This window comes from Narcine bancroftii, chromosome 6 (assembly GCF_036971445.1).
Source record: "Narcine bancroftii isolate sNarBan1 chromosome 6, sNarBan1.hap1, whole genome shotgun sequence".
Lineage (NCBI taxonomy): Eukaryota > Metazoa > Chordata > Chondrichthyes > Torpediniformes > Narcinidae > Narcine > Narcine bancroftii.
Genome location: NC_091474.1, coordinates 242,185,193 through 242,211,840, shown reverse-complemented (window position 1 = coordinate 242,211,840; position 26,648 = coordinate 242,185,193). Strand labels below are relative to the sequence as shown.

Below are 26,648 nucleotides of genomic sequence, written 5' to 3'. Positions count from 1 at the left end.
CAAGAGTAGAGGGGAAGGGGTGGTGGCAAAGGCAGGAGGTGATAGGCAGAGAAGAGAGGGAGGGGACAGCAGGGATCAGGCTGGGTGGGTGGAGGGGGAAGGGAGGGATAGCAGGGAGCAGGCCGGTTGGGTGGAGGGGGAAGGGAGGGGACAGCAGGGAGCAGGCCGGGTGGGTGAAAGGGGAAGGGAGAGGACAGCAGGGATCAGACCACGTGGGTGGAGGGGGGAGGGAGGGGGACAGCAGGGAGCAGGCCAGGTGGGTGGAGGGGGAAGGGAGGGGACAGCAGGGAGCAGGCCGGTTAGGTGGAGGTGGAAGGGAGGGGACAGCAGGGAGCAGGCCGGATGGGTGGAGGGGGAAGGGAGGGGACAGCAAGGATCAGGCTGGGAGGTTGGAGTTGGAAGAAGGGGACAGCAGGGATCAGGCTGGGTGGGTGGAGGGGAAAGTGGGGGGAGAATTGGAAAGGGGAAGGGAAGGGAGAGGGGAAGAGGGGAGCAGGCCAGCAGAAAATGGAGAAGTCGATGTTAATGCCAACTGGTTGGAGAGGGCCCAGACGGTGTTGGTCCTCCAATTAGCGGGTGGTCTTGGTGGGACAGTACATGTGAGTGTGGGAGTGTGACACAGACCTGAAATGGTTGTCTACTGAGAGGTCACTGGTGCGGACGGAGCGAAGGTGCTCAGCGAACATCCCTCCTCCCCTCGATTGCTGCTGTCCCCGCCCTCGCTTCTCCACCGATCACCTCCTGCCTTTGCCATCCCTACCCCCCCACCTTTTTGTTTGGGATTCTCTCACACCTTGATGAAGGGCTGAAGCCTGAAACTTTGGTTCTGTGTTTTTACCTTTGCTACATAAAGGACACTGTTTGACCTGCTGAATTTCTCCAGTTTTTGAGTTTTTCCCCACACCTCTCTCGACTCCTTCCCTCCTTTCTCACACCCCCTCTGGGTGGATGGGATACTGAACTTCAGTAGCCTTTGGAAGGATGGCAAGACTCACTGTCACTACTGCAGTGAGGCACAGTGGGGTTGGGAGCTGAGGGGTGTCATGGCATGGGGGGTTGGGGGGGGTTGGTGATGGTTTTTGGTGATTTGGTTACACCCTGGGAGGGTGGGGGGGGGGGGGGGTGGTTCCTCGCTGAGCTGTCAAAGAGGAGTCCAGTAGACGTTGACTGACTCTGCCTGTCTTCACAGGGCATCAGCTCGTGGATAATGAACACCTTCACCATGAAGTGAGCATCTCACTCACCAGGAACTCCTGCTGCTCAGGATGGGGCAAGAATGGGCACCTGGGAGCGCATGGGGTGGGGGTGGGGGGAGAGCATGGGGTGGGCTGGGCTGGGGGAGAGGGTGGGAGGGTAGTGAAGGGGTGGAGATAGGTGAAGGGGTGTGGGGTGTGGGGTGTGGAGAGGGGTCTCCAATGGAGGATGGGTTCCCCCCTTTCTCCCACCCACTCCTTTTCTTCCTCTGGCCTTTCTCCCTCCAGCACCCCTCTTCTCCCACTGGCACCCACCTTTTCTCCCTGTGGCACCCCTTTTCACCCTTCAGCACCCACCCCCCTTTCTCCCTCTGCCCCCCCCCCCAGGTTTGTTAAAGCTCTAAATCTCTTCCCCGTCACCTTAAACCTACTGAACATTCTCTAGTTTCTGATTCCCCTACTCTAAGCAAAAGACTCAGTGTTGTTGTCTGAATACACTGCTGGGTCTTGTGACTGGCTGGGTGCTGAGCAGGTAGGAGGTGAGATGGGGGGGGGGGGTTTGAAGTAGGGTGGTGAGGGGGAGAAAGTGGAGGCACCCATGGCGGAGAGGTCCCCAGTGGTTGGTGACAGGTCTGGTGGGAACTAGGGCAGGAGAGTGGGGTGGGGGGAAGGGTAGCGTTCGACTGGCGATGCCCAGACCCCCTTCCCCCCCAACATGCCTGGCTTCCTCCGCAGGGACTGGGAACTGCAGGAGCAGTGCGGAGATGACGCCTTGCATTACCTCTCCTTCCAACGGCACCTCATCCTCCTCCTGACCCTGATGAGCATCATGTCTGTGGGCATCATCCTTCCTGTCAACCTCTCTGGTAGCTTGCTGGGTAGGTGGAAATTCGTCTCGCCCCTCTCCCGCGGGATCCTGCTGTGCATTTCCAGCCACATCAAGGTCTAGCTCCAGTTGTCACATTTGAGAAGGTTCTTCTGAGAGCAGTCTAACAGGTAATCCCTGACATTCATGCGTCACGCAAACAGCCCTCCCCTTCGTGAACTCCATCGACATCTCCCGCTGCCTGGGAAAGACCGACAACACACTGAAAGACCCAAATCGCCCCAGACACACTCTTATATACATTTATTTAAAATTTTAATATAAATTTAGGAATACAACACTGTAACCAGCCCTTTCGGCCCATGAGCCCAATTACACCTGATTGACCTACAAGCCCTGGTACATTTTGAAGGTTTGGAGGAAACAGGAGACCCCGGGAAAACCCACGCAGACCCGGGGAGCACGTCCAAACTCCTTACTGACAGCGCCGGATTTGAAACCCGATCGCTAGCACTGCAACAGCATTGCTCTATCCACCATGCTAACTGTGCCACCCTGTCGCGGGGGTTGAAGTGGGGGGGGGGGAGTCTCAATTGTGTGAAATCGTGCACCATCAGGCTTAAAAGCTGCTCCTTCCCCACAGCCATCAGGCTCCTGAATGAACCCCACCTCGCTGCTCCCATGCTGCCCTTGCTTGGCGCTGATTGATCTTCCTGTTCATTGTAATCCTACACTCTGTAAATTGTGTTCTCTTCACGACTGAATGATGTTAGAGACGACCTGGTAGATCACCATGATGGAATAGTAGAGCAAACTTGATGGGCTGAATGGCCTAATTCTTCTGTTTCATTATGGTTTGCCTATTCACAGAAGAACTCTTCTCACTATATTTGACCGTTTTGGACAAACGTAAAGGTGTTGAAACACCCTAGCTCCTGATGTGGACGATCGTTCAAGAGTAATACCGGGGCGGGGTGGGGCGGGGGGGGGGAGCAGGCTGCAGTGTCAGAAGTGCCTCCCCACTGTTTTGTATCTCAACAACCCGAGGGATCTTCCTACGTCCCAGGTAGGGCGTGGAGCATTTGCTTCCGGTGACGAACAGCTTGCCTCCCAGTCCGAGTGGCACAGCAAGTAGAGCTGCTGCTTCACAGATCTGGGGACTGGGGTTCGATCCCCAGCTGTTGCTTGTGTGGAGTTGGCCGATGTTCCCTTGTGACCTCGTGGGTTTGCTGTGGGTGGGATGAGAGTAATGATGTTGAGTTTATTGTCATGCACACGGTACAATGCACATACTGAAATTCTTGCTTGTTACATAGAACATTACAGCACAATAAAGGCCCTTCAGCCCATGATGTTGCGCTGACCTACTGTATATAAACCTACTCCACAACAATCTATTCCCTTCCTCGCACCCAAAATCCTCATTTTTTAGCATCCACATTCCTGACTGAGAGTCACAAAGTAATGTTACAGCTGTATAAGACCTTGGTTCGACCCCACTTTGAATAACATGTACACTTCCCTCACCACAGGAAGAATGTAGTTGGTATAGAGAGGGTGCAGAGGAGATTTACAAGGATGCTGCCTGAATTGGAGAGTGGGTCGTATGAGGGCAGGTTGAGTAAACTCAGCCTTTTCTCCTTGGAGTGACGGAGGGTGAGGGGTGACCTAATAGACGATGAGAGGCATTGATTGTGTGGACGGCCGGAGGCTTTTCCCCATAGGGCTGAAAGGGCTGACACCAGGGGTTATAGTTTTAAGATGCTTGGGAGGGTAAGTACAGGGTAAGTTCTTTGCGCAGAGTGATGGGGCCATGGAATGCCCTGCCAGCAACGGAGGTGGGGGCGGGGACAATAGGGTCTGTTAAGAGATGATGAGACAGGGTCACGGACCTGAGGAAAATTGGAGGGTTATGCAGTACGGAGATTCTAGGCAGTTGTTAGAGTAGGTTATTGGGTCAGCAGGACACAGTGGGCTGATGGGCCTGGGCTGTGCTGTAGATTTCTATGTTCTAAATGTCTCTGTTATACTAGCCTCCACCAACACCGCGGCAATGCATTCCAAGCACCCACCACTCTCTGAGTTCACATTAAAAAAAAGTGCCTCTGACATCTCCCCCAAGCTTTCAATTTAAATGTAGAATGCACAGCATGGTAACAGGCCCTTTCAGCCCACAAACCCTCTCTGCCCAATTACCCCCATTTGACAGACAACCCCCAGTACGCTTTTGAAGGGAGGAAACTGGAGCACCTCGGAGGAAACACAGATACATGGAGAACGTACTTACAGACAGCGCGGGATTCGAACTGGCACTGTAACAGCGATGTGCTCACCACTCTGCTAATGTTAAACTAGTTCAATTAAATTAAAAGAAACAATAAATACAAAAGAAATAATATTCCCAAAGGAGTAAATGGCTCTTTGGAAGAATGTGCAACGAGATGGCCTGTTTTCCATGAATCGATGGTTCGGTTGAGCAGATGCTGTTTACAGGTCAAATGCATGGCTTTGTTCCTTTAAAGTCTTATCTCTTTTTCCCTTGATCTACAGAAAACGACCCTGCAAGTTTTGGGAGAACAACAATTGGAAACATAAAAATCAAGTAAGTACCCCAAGGGCCCCAGGTCCTGTGCTGGTTAGTTGGAATGAGAATGCGCGAGAGCAGGACTGTTTGAACAGCTGAGAGGTACGTGCGGACAGGCCATTGTGCAAGGGCGAGAGTTAGAGAAGGGAATGGAGGCTTTGGCTCAGAATCTTCGGTGAGAAAAGGCGAGGTAAGGACAGCCCTGTCGAGGAACAAAATGATTCTGCAAGGGGTCATGTTTTTTTTTCTTATTTCTTTCTCTCCATTTCATAGACAGTGCAGCCTCTTGCAGAGTGTGTGTTGTCAGGGAAGCCAGCAGTATCCCTGATGACATCATCAGCGAGAAGTACATCCAGCTGCAGCTCCTGACAAGCTGAGTTCAGGAATTGGAGCTGGAGTTGGAGGAGGAGAGAGAGAGAGAGAGAAGAGGAGAAGGGAATGGTCATTGTCAGAGTGGACTGAGTCAGAGTGTAAAAGCTCTACTTGAGAATGGGTAAGAGGTGAGGGATAGTAGGAGTTAAAGTAAGAGGGCCACCTGACTCAAGGAACAAAAAGGGCACAGGTAATGGCAGGTTTTAGATACAGTATCATACATTTTGTTCCTCTAGTCACAGTGAGAATGGTAGCCAAGGCAGGGGATGCTCCTCTGCAGAATGTGGGTCGTCAGGGAAGCCAGCAGTATCCCTGACGACTTCATCAGCGAGAAGTGCATCCAGCTGCAGCTCCTGACAAGCCGAGTTAAGGGATTGGAGCTGGAGTTGGATGAACTCCAGATCATTCGGGAGGCAGAGGGGGTGATAGACTGGAGTTACTGGGACACTATCACACCTAGGAGGTAGGAGGAGGGTAGATGGGTGACAGTCAGGAGAGGAAAGCAGACAGCCAGGGAGTGTAGGGCACCCCTGTGGCCGGCCCCTCAATAACAAGTATACCATTTTGGATACTGTTGGAGGAATGATGTACCGGGGGGTGGGGGGGGCAGGGGCGGGACAAGCCACAAAATTCACCCATCTGGCAAGGTGTCTGGTCTGGTGGCTAAGAAAGGAAGGGAGGAGAAGAGGCGGGTTTTAGTTACAGGGGATTTTAGTTCGGGGGACAGATTGGAGGTTCGGTGGAAGGGATCGAGATTCCCGAATGTATGTTGCCTCCCTGGTGCCAGGGTCCAAGGTATATCAGATCGAGTTTGTGGCATTCTCAGGAGGGAGGGTGAGCAGCTAGATGTCATGGTCCAGATGTGGGTGGAAAGGGTGATGAGGTCCTGCAAGGAAAGTTCGAGGAGCTAGGCGATAGGTTGAAGGACAGGACCTGTAGGGTAGTGATCTCAGGATTGTTATCTGTGCCACGTACTAGTGAGATTAGAAGTAGGAGGATAAAGCAGCTTAACATGTGGCTAAAGACATGGAGCAGGAGGGAGGACTTCAGGTTCATTGGACTCTCTTCCAGGGAAGGTTGGACCTGTTCTGATGGGACGGTTTGCATCTGAACTGGAAGGGGACTAATATCCTTGCAGAAAGGTTTGCTAGTGCTGCTCTGGTGGCGGGAGGGGGGGGGGGGGTTAAACTAGATTAGCAGGGGGGTTGGGAAGCAGAGTGCCAGAGCAGATAGAGGAGTGGAGGAGGGAAAAGATGATGTGAAAATTGCATATAAAGGCAAAAATCAAAGTGTGTGTGGTGGAAATAATGTTCTCAGGTGTATCTATTCCAATGCAAGAAGTATTGGGGGAAAGCCAGATGAGCTTAGGTTGTGAATTCTGACACTGTGCCCATTAGTGAACCTTGGTTGCAGGAGGGGCAGCTCAATCTTCTGGGGTTCTGTTGTTTCAGACGTAATAGAACGGGAGTTTGGGGGGCATGAAAGATGGAGGATTGGCATTGCTCATCAGGGAAAATATCACAGCTGTGCTCAGACAAGACAGACTAGAGAACTCGTCTATATGGGTGGAGCTGAGGAACGGGAAAGGAATGACCACACTCATGGGGTTGAGCAAGAATTGAAGAAACAAATCTGTAGAGAGATAGTGGGCAGTTGCAGGAAACATAAGGTTGTGATAGCAGGGGATTTCAACTTTCCATATATTGGTTGGGACTCCCATACTGTAAAAGGGCTGAATGGCTTGGAGCTTTGAAATGAATTCAGGAAAGTTTTGTAAATCAATATTTAGAGATACCAACTAGAGAGAGTACAGTTCTGGATCTCCTATTAGGGGATGAGACAGGACAGGTGTAGGGGAACATTTTAGATCCAGTGATCAGAATGCCACCATTTTCAAGATAATTGAAGGATTGGTCTGGGCCTCAGGTTGATTGGAGAAAGGCCAATTTTGAGGAACTGAGAAAAGTTCTCATTGGGCAAGGTTGTTTTTGGGGCAAGAACATGCGAGTTAAATAGAAGATCTTCAAAGGTGAACTTTTGAGAGCACAGAGTTTGTATGTTCCTGTCAGGATCAAAGGCTAGGTTACCAGGCATAGGGAACCTTGGTTTGAGGGATATTAGGGATCTGGTTAAGAAGAAGAGAGAGGTGTATAACAGGTTTGGGCAACATGGAGCAAATGAGGGGTACAGAAAAATGCAAGAAAAATCTCAGGGAAAGTATCAGGACAGGTATATCAAGAACAAAAGGATAGCAAGGGACAAATTTGGACCCCTCGACGATCAGAGTGGTCGGCAATGTATGGAGCCAGAAGAGATGTGTATTTTTGCATCATTATTTACTCAGGAAACTGGCACAGAGTCGATAGAAATGAATAAAATAAGCAGTGAGGTCATGGAACCTATAGAGATTAAAGAGGCGGAGGTGCTTACTGCCTTAAAGCAAATAAGGGTGGATAAATCCCCTGGGGTCTCTCAGACCTTGGTGGATGTTGATGTAGAAATTGCAGGGGCTCTGGCAGAAATATTTAAAATGTCCTTAGCCACGGGTGGGGTGCCAGAGGATTGGAGGGTAGCTCACATTGTTCCGTGGCTTAAAAAAGGCTCCAAAAATAACCCTGGAAATTATAGGCCAGTGAGCCTGACGTTAGTAGTAGATACATTTTTGGAAGGTGTTCTCAGAGATTGGATATACAATTATTTGGATAGCCAGAACCTGATTCTGGAGAGTCAACGTGGTTTTGTGTGTGGTCAGTTGAGTTTGTAGTTTTTCAAGGATGTTACTAGGGAAGATGATGGAAGAAAGGCTGTGGATGTTGTCTACAAGGTCCCACAGGAAGGTTCAGACGCTGGATATTCATGGTGAAGTCGTGAACTGGATTCGACAATGACTGGGCAGGAGAAGCGAGAGACTATTAGTGGTGGATGATTGCTTGTCAGACTGGAGGCCTGTGACTAGAGGTGTGCCTCAGGGATCGGTGCTGGGACCATTGCTGTTTGTCATCTATATCAATGATCTGGTTGATAATATGGTAAATTGGATTAGCAAGTTTGCAGATGACACTAAGATTGGAGGCGTTGTGGACAGTGAGGGTGGTTTTCAAAGCTTGCAGAGAGATCTGGATCAGTTGGAAAAATGGGATGAAAAGTGGCCGATGGAATTTAATGCAGACAATTATGAGGTGTTGCACTTTGGAAGAAGAAAGCAGGGTAGGACATATACAATAAACGGTCGGGGACTGAGGAGTGTGGTAGAACAGCGGGATCTGGGAATACAGATACATAATTCCCTGAAAGTGGCATCACAGGTAGATAGGGTTGTAAAGAGAGCTTTTGACATATTGGCCCTGATAGATCAAAAGAGTTAGGAGGTCACGGTGAAATTGTAGAAGACATTGGTGAGGCCAAATATGGAGTACTGTGTACAGATTTTGTCACCTAAACACAGGAAATCTATCAATAAGACAGAAAGAGTGCAAAGAAGATTTTCTAGGATGTGGCCTGGACTTCAGGAACTGAGTTACAGGGAAAAATTAAACAGGTTGGGACTTTATTCCCTGGAGCGTAGATGAATGAGGGGAGATTTGAGAGAGGTATCTAAAATTATGAGGGGGACAGACAGAGTAAATGTAGGTAGACTTTTTCCACTGAGGGTAGGTGAGCTACAAACCAGAGGACCTGGGTTAAGGGTAAGGGGAGAAGTTTGGGGGGAATTTCTTCACACAGAGAGTGAATGGGAGTGTGGAATGAGCTGCCAGCTGAAGTGACAAATGTAGACTCAATTTTGGATAGGTACATGATGGGAGGGGTATAGGGGGAGACAGTCTGGAGGCAGGTCAGTGGGATGAGGCAGAATAATAGCACTGTCCAGAAGGGCTGAAAGGCCTGTTTCTGTGCTGTTGCTGTGTTCAATAGTTCAGCACTCCTGTCTGCCTGCCCTGGTGCGATCTGTAGGCCCTGGCCTGATGCCAGTACTCTTATCTGTTTGTTCAGGCCTGTTGCCTGTACTCCTATCTGTAGGCCCCAGGTCTTTTGCCAGCTCTGTTCACACCGAGTTTGATGCTGCCTATTGAAGAGTGATGGGGAAATCTCCTTAGTTTAAACTTGGATCTCGGTGTTTTGACAAATCTGGGGGCCTGTTTTGTATTGTAGGAATGACATCCTCTGGGTTCACACCGTTTTTGCAGTTGTCTACCTCATGCTCACTCTCCTCGTCCTGAGGCACCACACCTCTTCCATGCAGTACAGAGAGGATGATGTGGTAAGGCTTGACGCTCCGCCTTTTCTGGCCTTTGTTCTCCCGAGAGCTCACTTTCTGGCCACCCTCCCCCGTTCTGCACTTTGTACACCTCGTGGGAGTGGCGGCGTTGACCCGTCTACCAGCGCCGCAAGCGGGTCTGATGCCATCCGGCAGCCATGCAGTGGTGGGGGAAGGAAACAGCGGTCTAGCGGGAAAGGGGAGGGGAGGATTCTGAGTTCATACCATCCTGGGCCTAGGGTCAGTGGGCAACACATGGAGGAGAGAGTGCCAGTGCCATAGACAGAGCTTCAAGTGCGCATTGTCCAACCAAATAGGTGTGAATTTTGGAAGGTCAAATCTGAAGGATAATGGCAGCATTCCCAACTGTGTGGAAGAACAGAGGGTCTTTGGGGTCCAAATCTATAGATCTATTATCTTTTATACATTTTTATGTATGTATATTTGCATATGTATCACTTGTTCGTACAGGTATGTGTGTGTCATGTGTGGTTGTTTTGCACCGAGGACTGGAGAATGCAATTTCGTTTGGTTGCACTTGGGCAATCGGATGATAAATAAACTTGAACTTGATCTCTCCAGGTTGCCACGCAGGTTGATAGAGTAATTATAGTATTGTTGGCCTACACTAGTCAGGGAATTGAGTTCAAGAACCGTGAGGTAATATTGCAGCTTTGGTGAGCTCACACTGTGTTCAGTTCTGGTTGCCTCATTACAGGAAGGATGTGGAAGTTTTAGAGAAGGTGCAGAGGAGATTTACCAGGATGTTAACTGGACTGGAATCGTAACTTCTGAGGCAAGGTTAGCAGAGTTTAGGCTTTTCTCCTTGGAGCAAAGAAGGATGAGAAGTGAGAATAGGGGTCTGCAAGAGCAGGAGATGGGTGGAAACCTTAATAGAGGTCTCCACCCTATTTCTGTTCAAAAGGGACTTCCTTTAATTCTGAGGCTGTGTCCTCTGGTCCTTGACTCTTTCCTTCCCCCCACCATCCCCATCCAAACCTCCCCCTCACCCCCCCATTATGCCCCGTGGTGACTTGGAACACCTTGCACCAATGAAGCCTGTGCCAAGAGGAGTGGGACCTCTCCCCCCCCCTCCCTACACCACCCCACCCTGGTGAAAAGGGGCTGCTGATCAAACAGGTGGATCCCATAGAACAGGTGGATCCTACAGCACAGAAACAGGCCCTTCGGCCCATCGAGTCTGTGCCGAACTATTCTTCTGAGTCACGCTGACCTGCACCCGGAGCATGTCCCACCCTCCCTCATTTTTTTTTTCTTAAATGTCAAACTTGAGCCCGCATTTAGCACAACCCAGCAGCTCGTTCCACACTCCCACTCCTCTCTGTGTGAAAATGTTACCCCTCATCTTCTCCCCTTCCACCTTTAACCCATGTCCTTTTGTTCTTGTCTCACCCAACCTCACTGGAAAAAGCCTGCTTTACTATACTCCTCATTATTTTGTTGACCTCTATCAAATCTCCAGGGAATGAAGTCCTAAACTGTCACTCAGTTCCTCAAAATCCCAGCAACATCCTAATGAATCCCCTCTGCACTTTTTCCATCATATCGATGTCTTTCCTATATTAGGCGACCAAAACTGCACACATCACTCCGAATTTGGCTTCACCAATGTCTTGTAAACGACTGGCTTACAAAATCAAGGCTCATGGGATTGGGGGAAAAGTATTGATGTGGATTGAGAACTGGCTGGCAGGTAGAAGACAGAGAGTTGGGATAAATGGCTCGTTTTCTGAGTGGCAGGCGGTGACCAGTGGGGTACCACAGGGATCTGTACTGGGACCCCAGCTGTTCACAATTTATATTAATGATCTGGATGAGGGGATTGGATGTAATATCTCCAAATTTGCAGATGACACTAAGCTAGGAGGGGTTGTGTGCACGGAAGAGGGGGTCAGGAAGCTCCAGTGTGATTTGGATAAATTGAGGGACTGGACAGATCCATGGCAAATGCACTACAATGTGGATAAATGTGAGGTTATCCACTTTGGTAATACAAACTGGAGGGCAGATTACTATTTGAATGGCAATAGATTAAGAGATGGGGAAATGCAGAGAGACCTAGGGGTACTTGTACACTAGTCTCTGAAGGCGAGCATGCAGGTACAGCAGGCGGTTAAAAAGGCAAATGGTATGTTGGCCTTCATATCAAGAGGGTTTGAATAAAGGAACAAGGATACCTTACTGCAGCTGTACAGGGCCTTGGTGAGACCCCACCTGGAGTATTGTGTGCAATTTTGGACACCTTATCTAAGGAAGGATGTTCTTGCAATGGAGGGAGTGCAGAGGCGATTCACCAGGCTGATACCTGGAATGGCAGGAATGACTTGAGGAAAGATTGCGCAAATTGGGATTGTACTTGCTGGAGTTTAGAAGATTGAGAGGGAATCTCATAGAGACATATAAAATTCTGGCAGGACTGGACAGAATGGATGTAGATGGGATGTTTCAAATGATGGGAAAATCCAGAACCTGGGGCCATGGTTTGAGGATAATAGGCAAACCATTTAGGACCGAGATGAGGAGGAATTTCTATACCCAGAGGGTGGTGAATCTGTGGAATTCATTGCCACAGAGGGCAGTAGAGGCAGGTTCATTAAATCTATTTAAGAGGGAATTAGATGTATTTCTTCAGTATAAGGGTATTAAAGGTTACGGAGAGAAGGCGGGGACGGGGTACTGAACTTTAAGATCAGCCATGATCTCGTTGAATGGCGGAGCAGGCTCGAAGGGTCGAATGACCTACTCTTGCTCCTATCTTCTATGTTTCTATGTTTTTTTGTACTTTACCATAACATCCAAACTCCTATACTCAATACTTTGATTGATGAAGGCCAATATGCCAAAAGCTTTCTTTACAACCCTGTCCACCTGTGAGGCCACATTCAAGGATTTACCTATTCCCAGATCCCTCTGTTCCACCGTACTCTTCAGAGCCCTATCCAGTGGCACTGCAGGCCCTGTCCTCTGACACAACGCACATATACACTGGGTCTTGGTCCAGGTCTGACCTTGCGCCTGTCTTCCTAGGTGAATTGCACTTTATTTGTAATGAGGATACCCAGAATGGCCACTGAGGAGATCATCGCTAAACACTTCAGGTAGGTAGGGGTGGGGAGTTCCCAATGTATATACCATCCCTTCTAGTGTACTCACTGGCTGTCACCACAGGAGAGGTTCCTGAGGAAGCTATTCTCTGCTTTCCAGGAATGGTGATGTCTGCATTAAGGGGAACAGTCTCTAATCCCTTCATCCCTGGCCTGGGAGCGTGTGACAGGACCCTCCGTCTCTGACTGGGAGTGTGTGACAGGTCCCTCCGTCCCTGACTGGGAGTGTGCGACGGGATCGTGTGGAGAGGGAACTTCAACCTCTCTAATCCCTCTGTCCCTGACCTGGGAGTGTGCGACGGGATCGTGTGGAGAGGGAGCTTCAACCTCTCTAATCCCTCTGTCCCTGACCTGGGAGTGTGTGATGGGATCAGACCAAAGTGAGTCCACTCTGTGACTAACCCCTGGAGAAGAATCCTTCTGACTGGAAGGACACCACACACTGGCTATCTGCATTGTAGTGGGACCTGTGACCACGCGGGAGTCAGATAATGCTCAGCTGCATGGCGACGCTACTCAGAGCCACTCCCGGAGCCACTCCGGCCATTTCCCACTGTCCTCGGCAGTGCTTGTGACTCTCATTTCCCTTTGTCAGTGAGGCCTACCCAATGTGCACAGTTCTGGAGGTGCAACTGTGCTACGATGTGGAGAGGCTGATGGAGCTCGACGCCAAGAGGTAAGATGTTTAACGTATTACTAACGAGGGGCTTTGACCATGTTGGTGTGACAGAGCACTCTGCAGGTCAGGGGCAGGGGGTCTCTCTTTGAAGGTTCTGTCGAGTATCAGTAATTATCTTCTCAGGAGAGGGAAAGAATGCACAACATAGAATGCACAACGTAGCCTACAATGTTGTGGTGACCTATATACGGTAAACCTATATATGTTAAACCTACACCATGGCATTCTAATACTTCCCTACCTCACACCCATAACCCTCTATTTATCTTTCAACAATGTGCCTGTCCAAGTCTTAAATGTCCCTATTTGAAACACAATGTTGGAAAATTATGGTCATACCCTTTGGTAGAAGAAGTAGATGGGCAAACTATTATTTAGGAGGGGAGAAAATTCAAAATTCCAAGGTGCAAAGGGACTTGGGAGTCCTTGTGCAGGATTCCCTAAACCAGTGGTTCTCAACCTTTTTCTTTCCACGCACATCCAACTTTAAGTATTCCCTATGCCATCGGTGCTCTGTGATTAGGAAGGGATTGCTTAAGGTGGGATGTGGGTGGAACGAAAACATTTGAAAAACCCCTGTTTTAATCGTCCCTCAATGACTCGTTATGTGCACGGTTTCAGATCTCGAAAGGAAATGGGCCAATGACAATTTTTCTGAAGCAAAATATTTCAGTAACAATTGGGTCTAGAGCAGTGATTCTCAACCTTCCCTTCCCACTCACATCCCACCTTAAGCAATCCCTTACTAATCACAGAGCACCGACGGCATAGGGAATACTTAAAGTGGGATGTGAGTGGAAAGAAAAAGGTTGAGAACCACTGGACTAAAGGTTAACCTCCTGGTTGAGTTGGTGGTGAACAAGGCAAATGCAATGTTGGCATTTGAATCTCGACGGCCAGCATACATGAGTGGGGATGTAATGTTGAGTATGGCACTGGTGAGACCTCACTTGGAGTTCTATGTACAGTTGTGGGTGTGTGCCATATTTGAGAATAGACATGCAGATGTTAGAGAGGGTTCAGAGATTTACTGGAATGATACCAGGAATGAAAGGGTTAGCATATGAGGAACGACTGTTGGCTCTTGGACTGTTCTTGTTGGAGTACGGAAGAGTGAGGGGGACCTTGGAGGCATTTTGAATGGTGAGAGGCCTGGACAGAGTAGATGTGGCAAGAATGTTTCCCACTGTAGGGGACTCTGGGTAAGTTATTGGAAGGTGTTCTGAGAGATTGGATATACAAGTATTTGGACAGCCAAGGGCTGGTTAAGGATAGTCGGCATGGCTTTGTGCATGGTGGGTCGTGTTTAATGAATCTTGTAGAGTTTTTTTGTGCTGCTCTATAATAATTTTTAAAGTTTGGTAGCTGCAAACCACCTTGTTTGTACCACTCTGTTAATTTATCTAACGTGATCCTCAGTTCCCCCCCCCCACCTTTCCATAAGAATTTCCTTATTATTCTCTTTAGTTCATTAAAGGGAATTGGTAACAATTTAAGTAAGTATTGTATCCTTGGGAACACATTCATTTTAATGCAATTTACCCTTCCTATCAATGTTAGTGGCAATTCTTTCCGATGTTCTAAGTCATCCAGCAATTTCTTCATTAATGGCTGATAATTTAATTTGTATAGATGGCCTAAATAATTATCTAATCTAATACCTAGGTATCGGATTGCTTATGTTTGCCATTTAAATGGTGATTCTTTTTTAAACTCTGTGTAATCCGCATTACTCATTGGCATCGCTTCACTTTTATTTGCGTTAATCTTGTACCCCGATATTTCTCCATATTCCTTATGTAGTTCTTTTATGGATATTTCTGGTTCTGTTAAGTATACTATGATGTCATCTGCAAATAAACTGATTTTATGCTCCTTTATTTTTATCCCTTTTATTTTATTTTCTGTTCTTATCAGTTCTGCCAATGGTTCTATTGCTAAAGCGAACAATGAGGGGGGATAATGGACACCCCTGTCTAGTTGACCTACTTAATTTAAATTGGTTCGATATATATCCATTTACTGTCAACTTCACCAATGGTCCCTTATATAATGCTTTAATCCAATTAATATATTTTTCTAGTAGGTTGAATCTCTGTAATACTTTGAATAAATAATTCCATTCTACCCTGTCAAAGTCTTTTTCTGCGTCTAAAGCAACAGCCACTGTTGGTGTCTTATTTCCTTGAACTACATGAATTAAATTAATGAACTTAGAGACATTATCTGCTGTTCGTCTTAATAAATCCAGTTTGATCTTGTTTTACTATTTTTGGTGCACAGTCGGCCAATCTGTTTGCTAATAGTTTTGCTATTATCTTATAATCTGAGTTGAGTAGAGATATTGGTCTTTCCGATGCTGGTGTTAGTGGATCTTTCCCCGTCTTTGGTATTTCTGTAATTATTGGTGTTTTACATGAATCTGGCAAGTTTTGTGTTTCTTCTATCTGGTTCATTACTTCCAGGAGAGGAGGAATTAATAACTCTTTAAATGTTTTATAGAATTCTATTGGGAGTCCATCCTCTCCAGGCGTTTTATTGTTCGGCAGCTTTTTTAATATATCCTGTATTTCCTCTATTTCAAATGGTTTTATCAATTTGTTTTGTTCTTCTTCTTGCAATTTCGGCAGTTCAATTTTAGCTAAAAACTCTTCTATTTTGTCTTCTTTCCCATCGTTCTCAGTTTGGTATAATTGTTCATAGAATTCCTTAAAGTTTTCATTAATTTCTATTGGATTATATGCAATTTGTTTGTCCTTTTTCCTTGATGCCAATACAGTTCTTTTAGCTTGTTCTGTTATAAGTTGCCAGGCTAGTATTTTATGTGATTTTTCTCCCAGTTCGTAATACTTTTGCTTTATTTTTATTATGTTCTTCTCCACCTTATACGTTTGTAATGTTTTGGGGGTTTTTTTGTCCGCCAATTCTCTTCTTTTTGATATATCATCCCTTGTTGCTAGTTCCTTTTCTGTACTTACTATCTCCCTTTCCAACTGTACTATTTCTCGATTGTAGTCCTTTTTCATCTTAGTTACATAACTTATTATCTGCCCTCTAATGAAGGCTTTTATTGCATCCCATAATATAAATTTGTCTTTCACTGATTCTGTATTTATTTCAAAGTATATTTTAATTTGGCGTTCAATTAACTTTCTAAATTCCTATCTTTTAAGTAGCATGGAGTTTAATCTCCATCTATATGTTCTTGGTGCGATGTCCTCCAGTTCTATTGCTAATAACAGGGGTGAGTGATCCGATAACAATCTAGCTTTATATTCAGTTTTTCTAACTCTCCCTTGAATATGGGCTGACAACAGGAACAGGTCAATCCTTGGGTATGTTTTATGCCTACTTGAATAATATTCCTTCTCCCTTGGGTGCTGCCTCCTCCATATATCCAAAAGTTGCATTTTCTGCATTGATTTAACCATAAATTTTGCTTGTCTTTTGTCCAGTTTTATCCAACTTTGGGTCCAAATTAAGGTTAAAATCCCCTCCTATCAATATGTTCCCCTGCGTATCTACAATCTTCAAAAAAATATCTTGCATAAACTTTTGATCCTCTTCATTAGGTGCATATATATTGAGCAAATTCCAGAATTCTGCATATATCTGACACTTTATCATTACATACCTCCCTGCTGGATCTATTATTTCCTCCTCTATTTTGATTGGTAAATTTTTATTGATTAATATAGCTACACCTCTGGCTTTTGAATTACATGATGCTGCCGTTACGTGCCCTACCCAGTCCCTCCTTAATTTCTTGTGTTCCACTTCAGTTAGATGCGTTTCCTGCACGAATGCGATATCAATTTTTTCTTTCTTCAGTAAATTTAACAGCCTCTTGCTTTTAATTTGGTTATGTATTCCATTAATATTTATAGTCATATAATTCAACATCGCTATCTCATACTCTGTTTACACCTCATTTCCACTTCCTCACCACCACCTTTCCCCTTTTCCCCATTTTCATCTCAGTTTTCTCTTTTTGAACTCAAATGTATGACAACACTTCTAAAACATAAAATACTTCAACAACTCCCACATCTAAAATTTCCTTAACCCCAAGTGTCCCCCCCTCTCTGAGTTGCCCCTTATCCCTTGCCGAGCAACCACAACTTCCCTCTCCATTTGGATTGCGAACCCGCTCGCAAACGTCAACTGATTTTGCAGTGACTGTTATTCTCTCCCACCCAACCCCCTCCAGAAAAGACTTTTATCTTCACATTTAACAAAGCTCACCCTCTTTTTTTCCCTCTCCCTTACTCCCCTTTTCTTCCCTCCTTTAGTTCTTACTTATACATTATTTTTACTTCTTTAAATGTAGTTTGTCGTTGTTCTTTGTTCTTGTTACATCTCTTCATCTCTCTTTCTGTCCTGCGGGCTTTCTGCAAATTCTCGTGCTTTCTCTGGATCTGAGAATAATCTGTTTTGCTCCCCCGGGATAAATATTTTAAGCATCGCTGGATGTCTTAATTTATAGCCTTTTTTTCCATAAGATTGATTTTGCTGTATTAAACTCCTTCCTCTTCTTTAAGAGTTCAAAACTTATGTCTGGGTTAAAAAAAATTTTTGACCCTTGTATTCCAATGGTTTTTTGGTCTTCTCTAATTTTTTTCATTGCCTTCTCCAGTATATTTTCTCTTGTGTATCTCAGGAATTTTACTAAAATGGATCTTGTTTTTTTTTGTGGTTGTGGTTTCGGGGCTAATGTTCTGTGTGCCCTTTCTATTTCCATTCCTTCCTGTATTTCTGTCATTCCCAGGACCTTTGGGATCCATTCTTTTATAAATTCTTTCATATCTGTGCTTTCTTCATCTTCCTTTAGGCCCACTATCTTTATGTTGTATCGCCTACTATAGTTTTCTATTATATCCATCTTCTGAGCTATCCACTCTTGTGTTTCTTTAACTTTTTTTTATCACTTTCTTCCAATTTTCTTCTCAAGTCGTTCACTTCCATTTCTACAGACGTTTCTCGTTCTTCCACATTTTCTAATCTTTTCCCTACATCTGTTATGACCAGCTCTATTCTACTCACTTTTTCTTCTGTATTTTTCATTTTTATTTCAATTCACTAAATTCTAATGTCAACCATTCTTTTAGTGCTCTCATTTGTTCTTGAAAATTTTTAAAATCTATATTCTGTCCATCTATTTTACCTTCTGTTCCTCTGTGCAGATCTTGGTCTTCTTCTTCCTCTTCTTCTGTGTCTGTATCTGTGTTTGTGTCTTCTACTTCTCTTCCTTGTATCTGTGTCTCTTCTGACTTTCTTGTTGAGCTGCTTGCCTCACTTTGCTGGGTGTTTTTTTGCATGGCTTCTTGCTGTTGGTCCTCTTCTTCTGGGCTAGTTATCTGTTGGGCCTCCTGCTGCTGCTCTTCTTTCTTATCACTCCCTTTGCTGTCTCTTTCCTCTTCTTCCAGCTGAGAGCCCTGCTGTTGGGCATCTCTCAGCTGGTCACGCTGTGTAAGTTCACTCCACAGCTGGGCCGCCCTTCCGTCGGAGTTTTCCTTTTCCTTAGTGTGCGCATTGTGCATGTGCAATTCCTCGCGCATGCGCAGTTGAATCTTATAGAGTTTTTTGAGGAGGTTACCAAGAAAGTAGATGAAGGAAAGGCTGTGGATGTTGTCGACATGGACTTTATTAAGGTCTTTGATAAGGTCCCACATGGGAGGTTAGTTCAGACATGAGGTATCCATGGAGAGGTTGTAAACTGGATTTAAAATTGGCTGAATGGGAGAAGACAACAGAGTGGTAGTGGAAGATTGCATCTCAAAATGGAGGCCTGTAATGAGTGGTGGGCCTCAGGGATCAGTGTTGGCACCATTGTTGTTTATTATCTACATCAATGATCTGGATGATAATGTGGTAAATTGGATCAGCAAATTTGTGGATGATACTAAGATTAGAGGCGTTGTGGACAGCAAGGAAGAGTTTCAAAGCTTGCAGAGGGATCTGGACCAACTGGAAAAATGGGCCAGAAAATGGCAGATGGAATTTAATGCAGACAAGTGTGAAGTGTTGCATTTTGGAAGGACAAACCAAGGTAGGACATCCTCAGTAAATGGTAGCGCTCTGAAGAGTGCGGAGGAACAAAAGGATCTAGGAATACAGATACATTGTTCCCTGAATGTGGCGTCACAAGTGGACGGAGTTGGAAAGAAAACTTTTGCATCTTGGCCCTCATAACTCTAAGTACAGGAGTTGGGATGTTATGGTGAGGTTGTACAAGACATTGGTGAAGCCAAATTTGGAGCATTGTGTATGGTTCTGGTCATCAAACTACAGGAAGGATATCAGTAGATTGAAAGAATGCGGAAAATATTTACTAGGATGTTGCAGGGTCTCCAGGAATTGAGTTACAGGGAAAGATTTAACAGGTTAGGTCTTTATTCCTTGGAGGGTAGAATGAGGGGAGATTTGGTAGTGGTTTACAAAACTATGAGGGGGGTAGACAGAGTAAATTCAAGTAGGCTCTTTCCACTTAGATTAGGAGAGATAAATATGAGAGGACATGGCTTTATAGTGAAAGAAAAAGGTCTGGGGGAACTTTTCTCCCAGAGAGTGGTGGGAGTGTGGAACAAGCTGCCATTTGATATGGTGAATGTGGACTCACTCCTAAGTTTTAAGAATAAATTGGATAGATACATGGATGGGAGAGGTCTGGAGGGTTATGGACTGGGTGCAGGTTAATGGGACTACCAGAATAATGATCAGCACAGACTAGAAGGGCCAAATGGCCTGTTTTCAAGTTCACGTTAAAGGAGCAGAAGCAGGCCATTAGGCCCATCGAGTCTGTTCCATGACTCTACACTAAGCTGAACTATCCTCACACCTAGTTCCAATTTCCAGCCTTTTCCCCTTAGCCGTTGATACCCTGATTAATGAGATGCTTATCCATTTCCTGTTTAAATACTCCCAGGGTTCTGGCTTTGTGTGGCAGTGAGTTCCACAGATCCATGACCCTCTGACTAAAGAAGTTCTTCCTCCGCTCTGTTCTAATTGGATAACTTCTAGTTTTAAGACTATGACCCCTTGTCCTCGAATCAACCATCAAGGGAAACATCCAACATTCACTCTGTCAAAATCTTTCATTATTCAAAATGTCTCTCTGAGATCCCCCCTCACTCTCCTCTACTCCAATGAATACAACTCAAGAGCTGTCAAACGCTCCCCATATGCCAGCCCCTGCATTCCAGGAATCATCCTGGTAAATCTCCTCTGCACCCTCTCCAACAACATCACATCCTTTCTAAGATAGGGGGTCCAAAACTGTACACAGAACTCTAGATGGGGTCTCACCAGTGCCCCATAGAGTCTCATTAACACCTCTCTACTCTTATACACTGTACCTCTTGAAATGAATGCTAGCATAGCATTCGCCTTCTTCACCACCAATCCCACCTGGGCATTAACTTTTAGATGACTCTCCCCCAGGACACCCAGGTCTCTCTGCACCTCAGAGGATTGAATTTTCTCCCCATCCAGATAATGCTCTGCCTTTTATTTCCACTGTCAAAATATAGAACCAAACACTTCTCAACATTATACTTCATCTGCCATATTTTTATCCAGTCTCGCAATCTGTCTCTATTCCCTCTGCAAATTTACAGTTTCTTCTACACTTCCTGCTCCGCCACCTATCTCAGTGTCATCCGCAAATTTGGCCACAAAACCATTCATTTTACAATCCAAGTTGTTCATATAAATTGTAAACAGCAGTGGCCCCAAGACCGACCCCTGCGGAACACCGCTTGTTACAGGCAGCCAACCTGAACGAGATCCCTTAATTTCAACCCTTTGCTTTCTGCCTATCAGCCAATTTTCTATCCAGTCTAATCGCGTCTCTGCCATTCCACGAACCTTCATCTTATTTATCAGCCTAACGTGCGGAACCTCATTGAAAGGTGTAGGCACAAATTCAGGATAAAGGGCGTCAATTTAAAGCAGGGATGCAGAAACGTTTCTTTAGTCAGAGGGTCTGTTGCCACAGGCGGCTGTGGAAGTGAGGTTGTTGGGCGTATTTAAGTCAGAGACTGACAGGTATCTGATTAGTCAGGACATCAAGGGTTACGGGGAGAAAGCTGGGGAGTGGGGCTGAGTGGGAGGATGGGTTAGTTCCTGATTAGAATGGTGGAGCTCACTTGATGGGCCAACGTCTACTCCGACATCCTGTGAATATGGTACCAGTCTCCACCACCATTCCAGGCACCCACCACTCTCTGTGTAAAAACTTACCCCTGATGTCTCCCATAAACTTTCCTCACCTTGAACAGATGTTCTCTGGTATTTGCTATTGTCGGCCTGGGGAAAAGCTGGAGAATTTAATGTCTGACTCATTAAATAAGACTATAATGTCAGAGTAGATTCAATATCAATGTTTAAGAACTCTTGGATAGGCAGGGAATGACACACACAGGGGCAGGGAGATGGGGTTAGGTTCTATTAGTTTAGTATAGGCAAGGGGTCCCAGCATGAATTCATTGACTCACCATTTTTCCCCACAGAGGCTGCATGACCTGCTGTGTTCCTCCAGCTTCTTATTGTTGACTCAGGATTCCAGCACCTGCAGTTCTTGAGTTTCAATGAGCATGATGCTCAGTACATACCTTGTGGGCCGAACGGCCTGTTCCTGTGCTGTATGAATCTACCACTCTATGTTCTCTGTCTTTCCGAAGGAGGCGATTCAACCTATTGAACCTATACTGGCTCACAGAGCAGTCGCACTCACCACTCATTTCCTCTAACGTATTTTATCCATAATGCCACCAACTCTTCCCTCTTCCCCCACCAGATTCTCCCCCTCGCCCACACACCATTTACAGTGGCGGTTAACCCGCCAACCTGCACGACTTTGGGATGTGGGAAGAAACAGGAGCAGCGGGGTGGGGAACCCATGTGGTCATAGGGGAGAGCATGCAAACTCCGCCCAGACAGCACCCAGGGTCACAATCCAACCTGGGACTTTGGCACTGTGATTCAGCATCTTTTAACTCATCCGTTTCTTGCACTGACAGCCCGTCCCCTCTCCCTGCATGAAAAAGTTCCCCCTCACGTTCCCTTTAACTAAGTGGTTCTCAACCTTTTTCTTTCCACTCACATCCCATTTTAAGTATTCTCTATGCCATCGGTGCTCTGTGACTAGTAAAGGATTGCTTAAGGAGGGATGTGAGTGGAAAGAAAAGGTTTGAGAACCACTGTTTTAATCGTACCTCATTGACTCGTTATGTGCACGGTTTCATGACTCCAAAGGAAATGGACCAATGACAATTTTTCTCAAGCAGAATATTTCAGTAACAACTGGGTCTAGAGCAGTGATTCTCAACCTTTCCTTCCCACTCACATCCCACCTTAAGCAATCCCTTACTAATCACAGAGCACCGATGGCAGAGGGATTACTTAAAGTGGGATGTGAATGGAAAGAAAAAGATTGAGAACCACTGGTTTAAACATTTCACCCTTAAACCATGTCTTCTATTTTTTTGTCTCACACAACCTCAGTGGAAAAAGCTGTTGGCATTTACTCTATCTATACCCCTCATAATTATAAATACCTCTCACAAATATGCCGAAGCTCTCTTTCAAACCCTGTCCACCTGTACGCCACATTCAGGGAATTATGTATCTGTATTCCCAGATCCCTCTGTTCTACCGCACACCTCAGTGCCTGACCATTTACTGTGTATATCCTACCTTGATTTGTCCTCCTAATCTGCAACACCTCACATGTCTACATTAAACTCCATCTGCCATTTTTCCTGCTGGTCCAGATCCCTCTGCAAGCTTTGAAAGCCTTCCTCCTTATCAATTTTACCCCCAATCTCTTGTCTCCCAGTGTTTGAGCCCACCCTCCAACTGGCAGGGTGTTGGATCCAACCTGCACACACCACCCCCCCGCCCCACCCCCCCCCCCCCATCCTGGTCTCCGCACTCTCACCTCCGCCTTTCCCTCTCACCCCTGGTCTCCGCAGGATCAAGGCGGGCCGCAGCCGGGAGTACTACAGTGCCCTGCTCCAGGACAGCGGCAGGAGCGTCTCCATCAACCCGAAACCCTGTGGCCATTTCTGTTGCTGCAGCTTCAGTGGATGCGAGCAGGTGTGGAGCAAGGTCCTGGGTCTGAGGGGTGAAGGCAAGGGTGGGGTGGGCTCTGCAAGGGGTAGAGGTGGGGAGTGGGGTGGGGGGGAAGGGGTGGCCACACAGGAAGGAGAGGTGGGTGGGTGATGGCAAGGGCAGGAGAGGTGTGGGTTGTGTGCAGGGGGAGGGGTGGGTGGAAGCCCTGACTTTGGGTGGGGTGGAGGACAGTGATCTTTGCGGAGCTGTACCCTCCGAGTCACATTGTCCTTCTCAGCTTGACCTCAATCCCCTGCTGTAGCCCTACTCACCTCCATTGGTCGCCCTCCCCTCCCTCTTAGGGTTTCCTTAACCCTACCTGCCAAGACCTTCTCGTGCTCCCTTCTAGATCCCCTGTCCTTTCTTAGAATTCTCATGAGCCCTTTCTGCCTTCTGTATGATTCCTTCTTCCTCTTAATGAGTTGCCTCATCTCTTTTGTCAACCATCATTCCCTGCCTCAGTGGGACACATCCATCCAGAACCCTGCACAAGTGGACCCCAAAAAATCCTCCTCATAACTTCTGTCCTTATTGCCTAAGAACATCTGCTCCCGATCTACTCTCCACAGTTCCTGTCTCATCCCAGCGTAATTAGCCCTTCCCTAATTAAATAATGTACCATTTTGTCCACTCCTGCCCTGTCACCGACATGCTTCCCCCCACCGGGACCAGGTTGGCTCCCCAGATCCAGAACGGCCTCTCCTCTCATCGGCCAGTCCACACACTGTGTCAAGAATCCTTCCTGGACACACCCGACAAATTCTGCTCCATCGATCTCTCCTGCCAGTCACTATTAGGGAAGTTGAACAACAGTCCTGTTATTCCCAAAATCTGCCTACTTATCTGCACCTCGGCATCCCGAGGGCTACTTAGGGGCCTATAGACAACTCCCAAGAGGGTGCTTGCTTCTGGTTGCTGTCTTCCACCCACACTGACTCAGTGGACTGATCCCTCCACAGCGTCCTCCCTTTCTGCAGTTGCGATACTATCCCTGATTACCAATGCTTCCACCCGACCTTCTTCCTCCCTCCCTATCCCTTGTGAACAATTAAAACCACTGAACTTGTGTTAAAGTCAGACTGCACGGTAATAAAACAAACAGCAGAAAACAACGCACACCAGAGAAAGGAGTGATGAGGAATGGGTTTAGTAACTTGTTCTCTACACTGAACCCCCACTCAAAGCATCGGACTGTTGATCGTACTTTTATACATCTTTTGGGTCTGCAAAAGGTTCACACAAGTTTCACATGAGTTACCCGCACGTGGCAATTTTGTGTTTACAATAAACATTACCCTGTGATGTCTGGGAAATGTCAGAGTGACCTTAACTCAAGGCATATTGACATTCTGTGGAGTCAGGTACTATCTCACCATGGCACAAAGAAGGTCATGTTAGGAAACCAATTACGTTCCCACCATATCAGAAGCAGCTGCTGTATTTTCTCGCCTAATCCATTACCCTTCGTTGAGCATTTTCATTAAACTTATTCTTTCACACTTGCATCAGCCAAGTATCTGGAACGGCCACATCATCGTAATTCCACACACTGATTCTTAATGCCCCCTGAGTGTTGTTGAAAGCTGCACCCATCTACACAAGTGGAGACTGTTTTGTTGCACTCCTGACTTGAACCTTGGACATGTTATGGGAAGTCAGGAGGCGAGCTACTTTCCACACATCTCTGCAGTACAAACTCAGCAAAGCCCATAGGAGGAAACCGGTAACCAACGTTCTGGGCCTGCACCCTTCATCAGGTGAATGACCCGAAACATTGGTCACCCTTTTTTTTCAAACTTTATTTAAAAGATAGAAAATCATGGCATACAGTCTAGTAATAATCAAAAAAAGATTTAACAAAAATATATATATAAAAAACAAGACAAAACAAATTACAAAAAAAACCACCCACCCCACCCTCCCACCTCTTCAGCCAACTCCCTTAAGGGGAGCAAAAAAAATATAGATTTTATATATATATATATATATATATATATATATAAAAAGAAAATATAAATGTTAATAACATTTCAAAGTATATCTAAATGCATATATTTCAAATACGGAGACCACTTACTAACAAAAGAAGAAGAATTATCATGTAAATTATACATAATTTTTTCCATAACAACACATGCTTTCAATTCATTGTGCCAGCGTAATATATTAATCTCAGATTCATCTTCCCAGATACTAGCAACACATTTACACGCTACTGATAACACCAAACATACAAAAGCAATTTGAATTTTGTCCAATCCCATTCTCCTTAACGAATACAAATTTCCCAACAAAAAAAATCGTTGGATCTAACGGTAATATAAAATTATATAATTTTTCCAAAACGACTTTAATTCCTTGCCAAAATGATTGAACTTTAACACAAGTCCAAGTGGCCTGTAGAAAAGTTCCAATACATGAGCCACATCTAAAACAAGAATCCGAATTACTAAACCCATATTTTTTTTTAGCTTTTCCAGGGTCAAATATAATTGATGTAAAAAATTATAATTAACCATTCCATATCTTACATTAGTCAATTTAATTACATTGTCCTGACACATATTGACCCAATCATTTTCGGGAAAAATAAATACTAAATCACATATTGACACATATTGACCCAATCATTTTCGGGAAAAATAAATACTAAATCACTTTCCCATTTAAGTTTAGATTTCTCCCAATCTGACTTATTCATACTATCTTGTAACAAATTATACATAACTGAAATATAACACTTTTTCAGTATAGAGGAAATCAAAGATTCAAATCTCGACAAAGTAGGTAAAATCATCTCTCTAGCATAATTATCTTTTATCAAAGCCCTAAGTTGATAATGTGCAAACAAAGAATTTGCAGGTATATCAAATTTTCCTCTCAATTGATTAAAATAAAGAAATTGCCCCTCCTCAAAACAATTTTGTATTGTCTTTATACCTTTAGAATGCCAAATCTTTAAATGATTATTAAACATTGAAAAAGGGATAACCTGATTGGAGTTAGAATTGATAATTTATCTTTCTACCCTAACACCTTGTTTTTTAAAATCCAAATCTTTAACAAATGTTTCAATATCGGCATATATTGCTGTAATAAAATCAAATTCTAATGAAATATAAATTCATGTATCTCAACCCTAGAAATACACACCATCTCCACTTTAGCCCAGCTAGGAGGCTGATCTAAATCCATCAATCTACTAACAAACTTCAACTGGGCCGCTTCATAATAGTTTTGAAAATGTGGTAACTGTAGTCCGCCCAATGCATACTTCCATGTAAGTCTATGCAATGCCACTCGAGCTAATTTACCTTTCCATAAAAACTCTCGCACTGCTTTATTCATATCTTGAAAAAAACCCTTTAGAAGTAAACAAGGTATTGACTGAAATAAATATTGAATTCGAGGAAAAATATTAATTTTAATACAATTAACTTGACCAATCAAAGTTAATGGAAGATCTTTCCACTTAATCAAATCTGCTTTAATCCGTCTTAA

At 45.3% G+C, this 26,648-nt stretch overlaps 1 protein-coding gene across 4 annotated transcripts in view; it reads left to right on the top strand.

The window, feature by feature from the left end:
• LOC138737184 (CSC1-like protein 2) overlaps positions 1-26,648 on the top strand; it is a 94,897-nt gene that overhangs the window by 20,221 nt on the left and 48,028 nt on the right. For all 4 annotated transcript variants that reach the window (XM_069887818.1, XM_069887820.1, XM_069887819.1 and 1 more), the window contains 7 exons: positions 1,190-1,227; positions 1,929-2,071; positions 4,570-4,621; positions 9,125-9,233; positions 12,279-12,349; positions 12,951-13,031; positions 23,009-23,132. In XM_069887818.1, the coding sequence (XP_069743919.1) occupies positions 1,190-1,227; positions 1,929-2,071; positions 4,570-4,621; positions 9,125-9,233; positions 12,279-12,349; positions 12,951-13,031; positions 23,009-23,132 (618 nt within the window). The remainder of the gene's footprint in view (positions 1-1,189; positions 1,228-1,928; positions 2,072-4,569; positions 4,622-9,124; positions 9,234-12,278; positions 12,350-12,950; positions 13,032-23,008; positions 23,133-26,648) is intronic.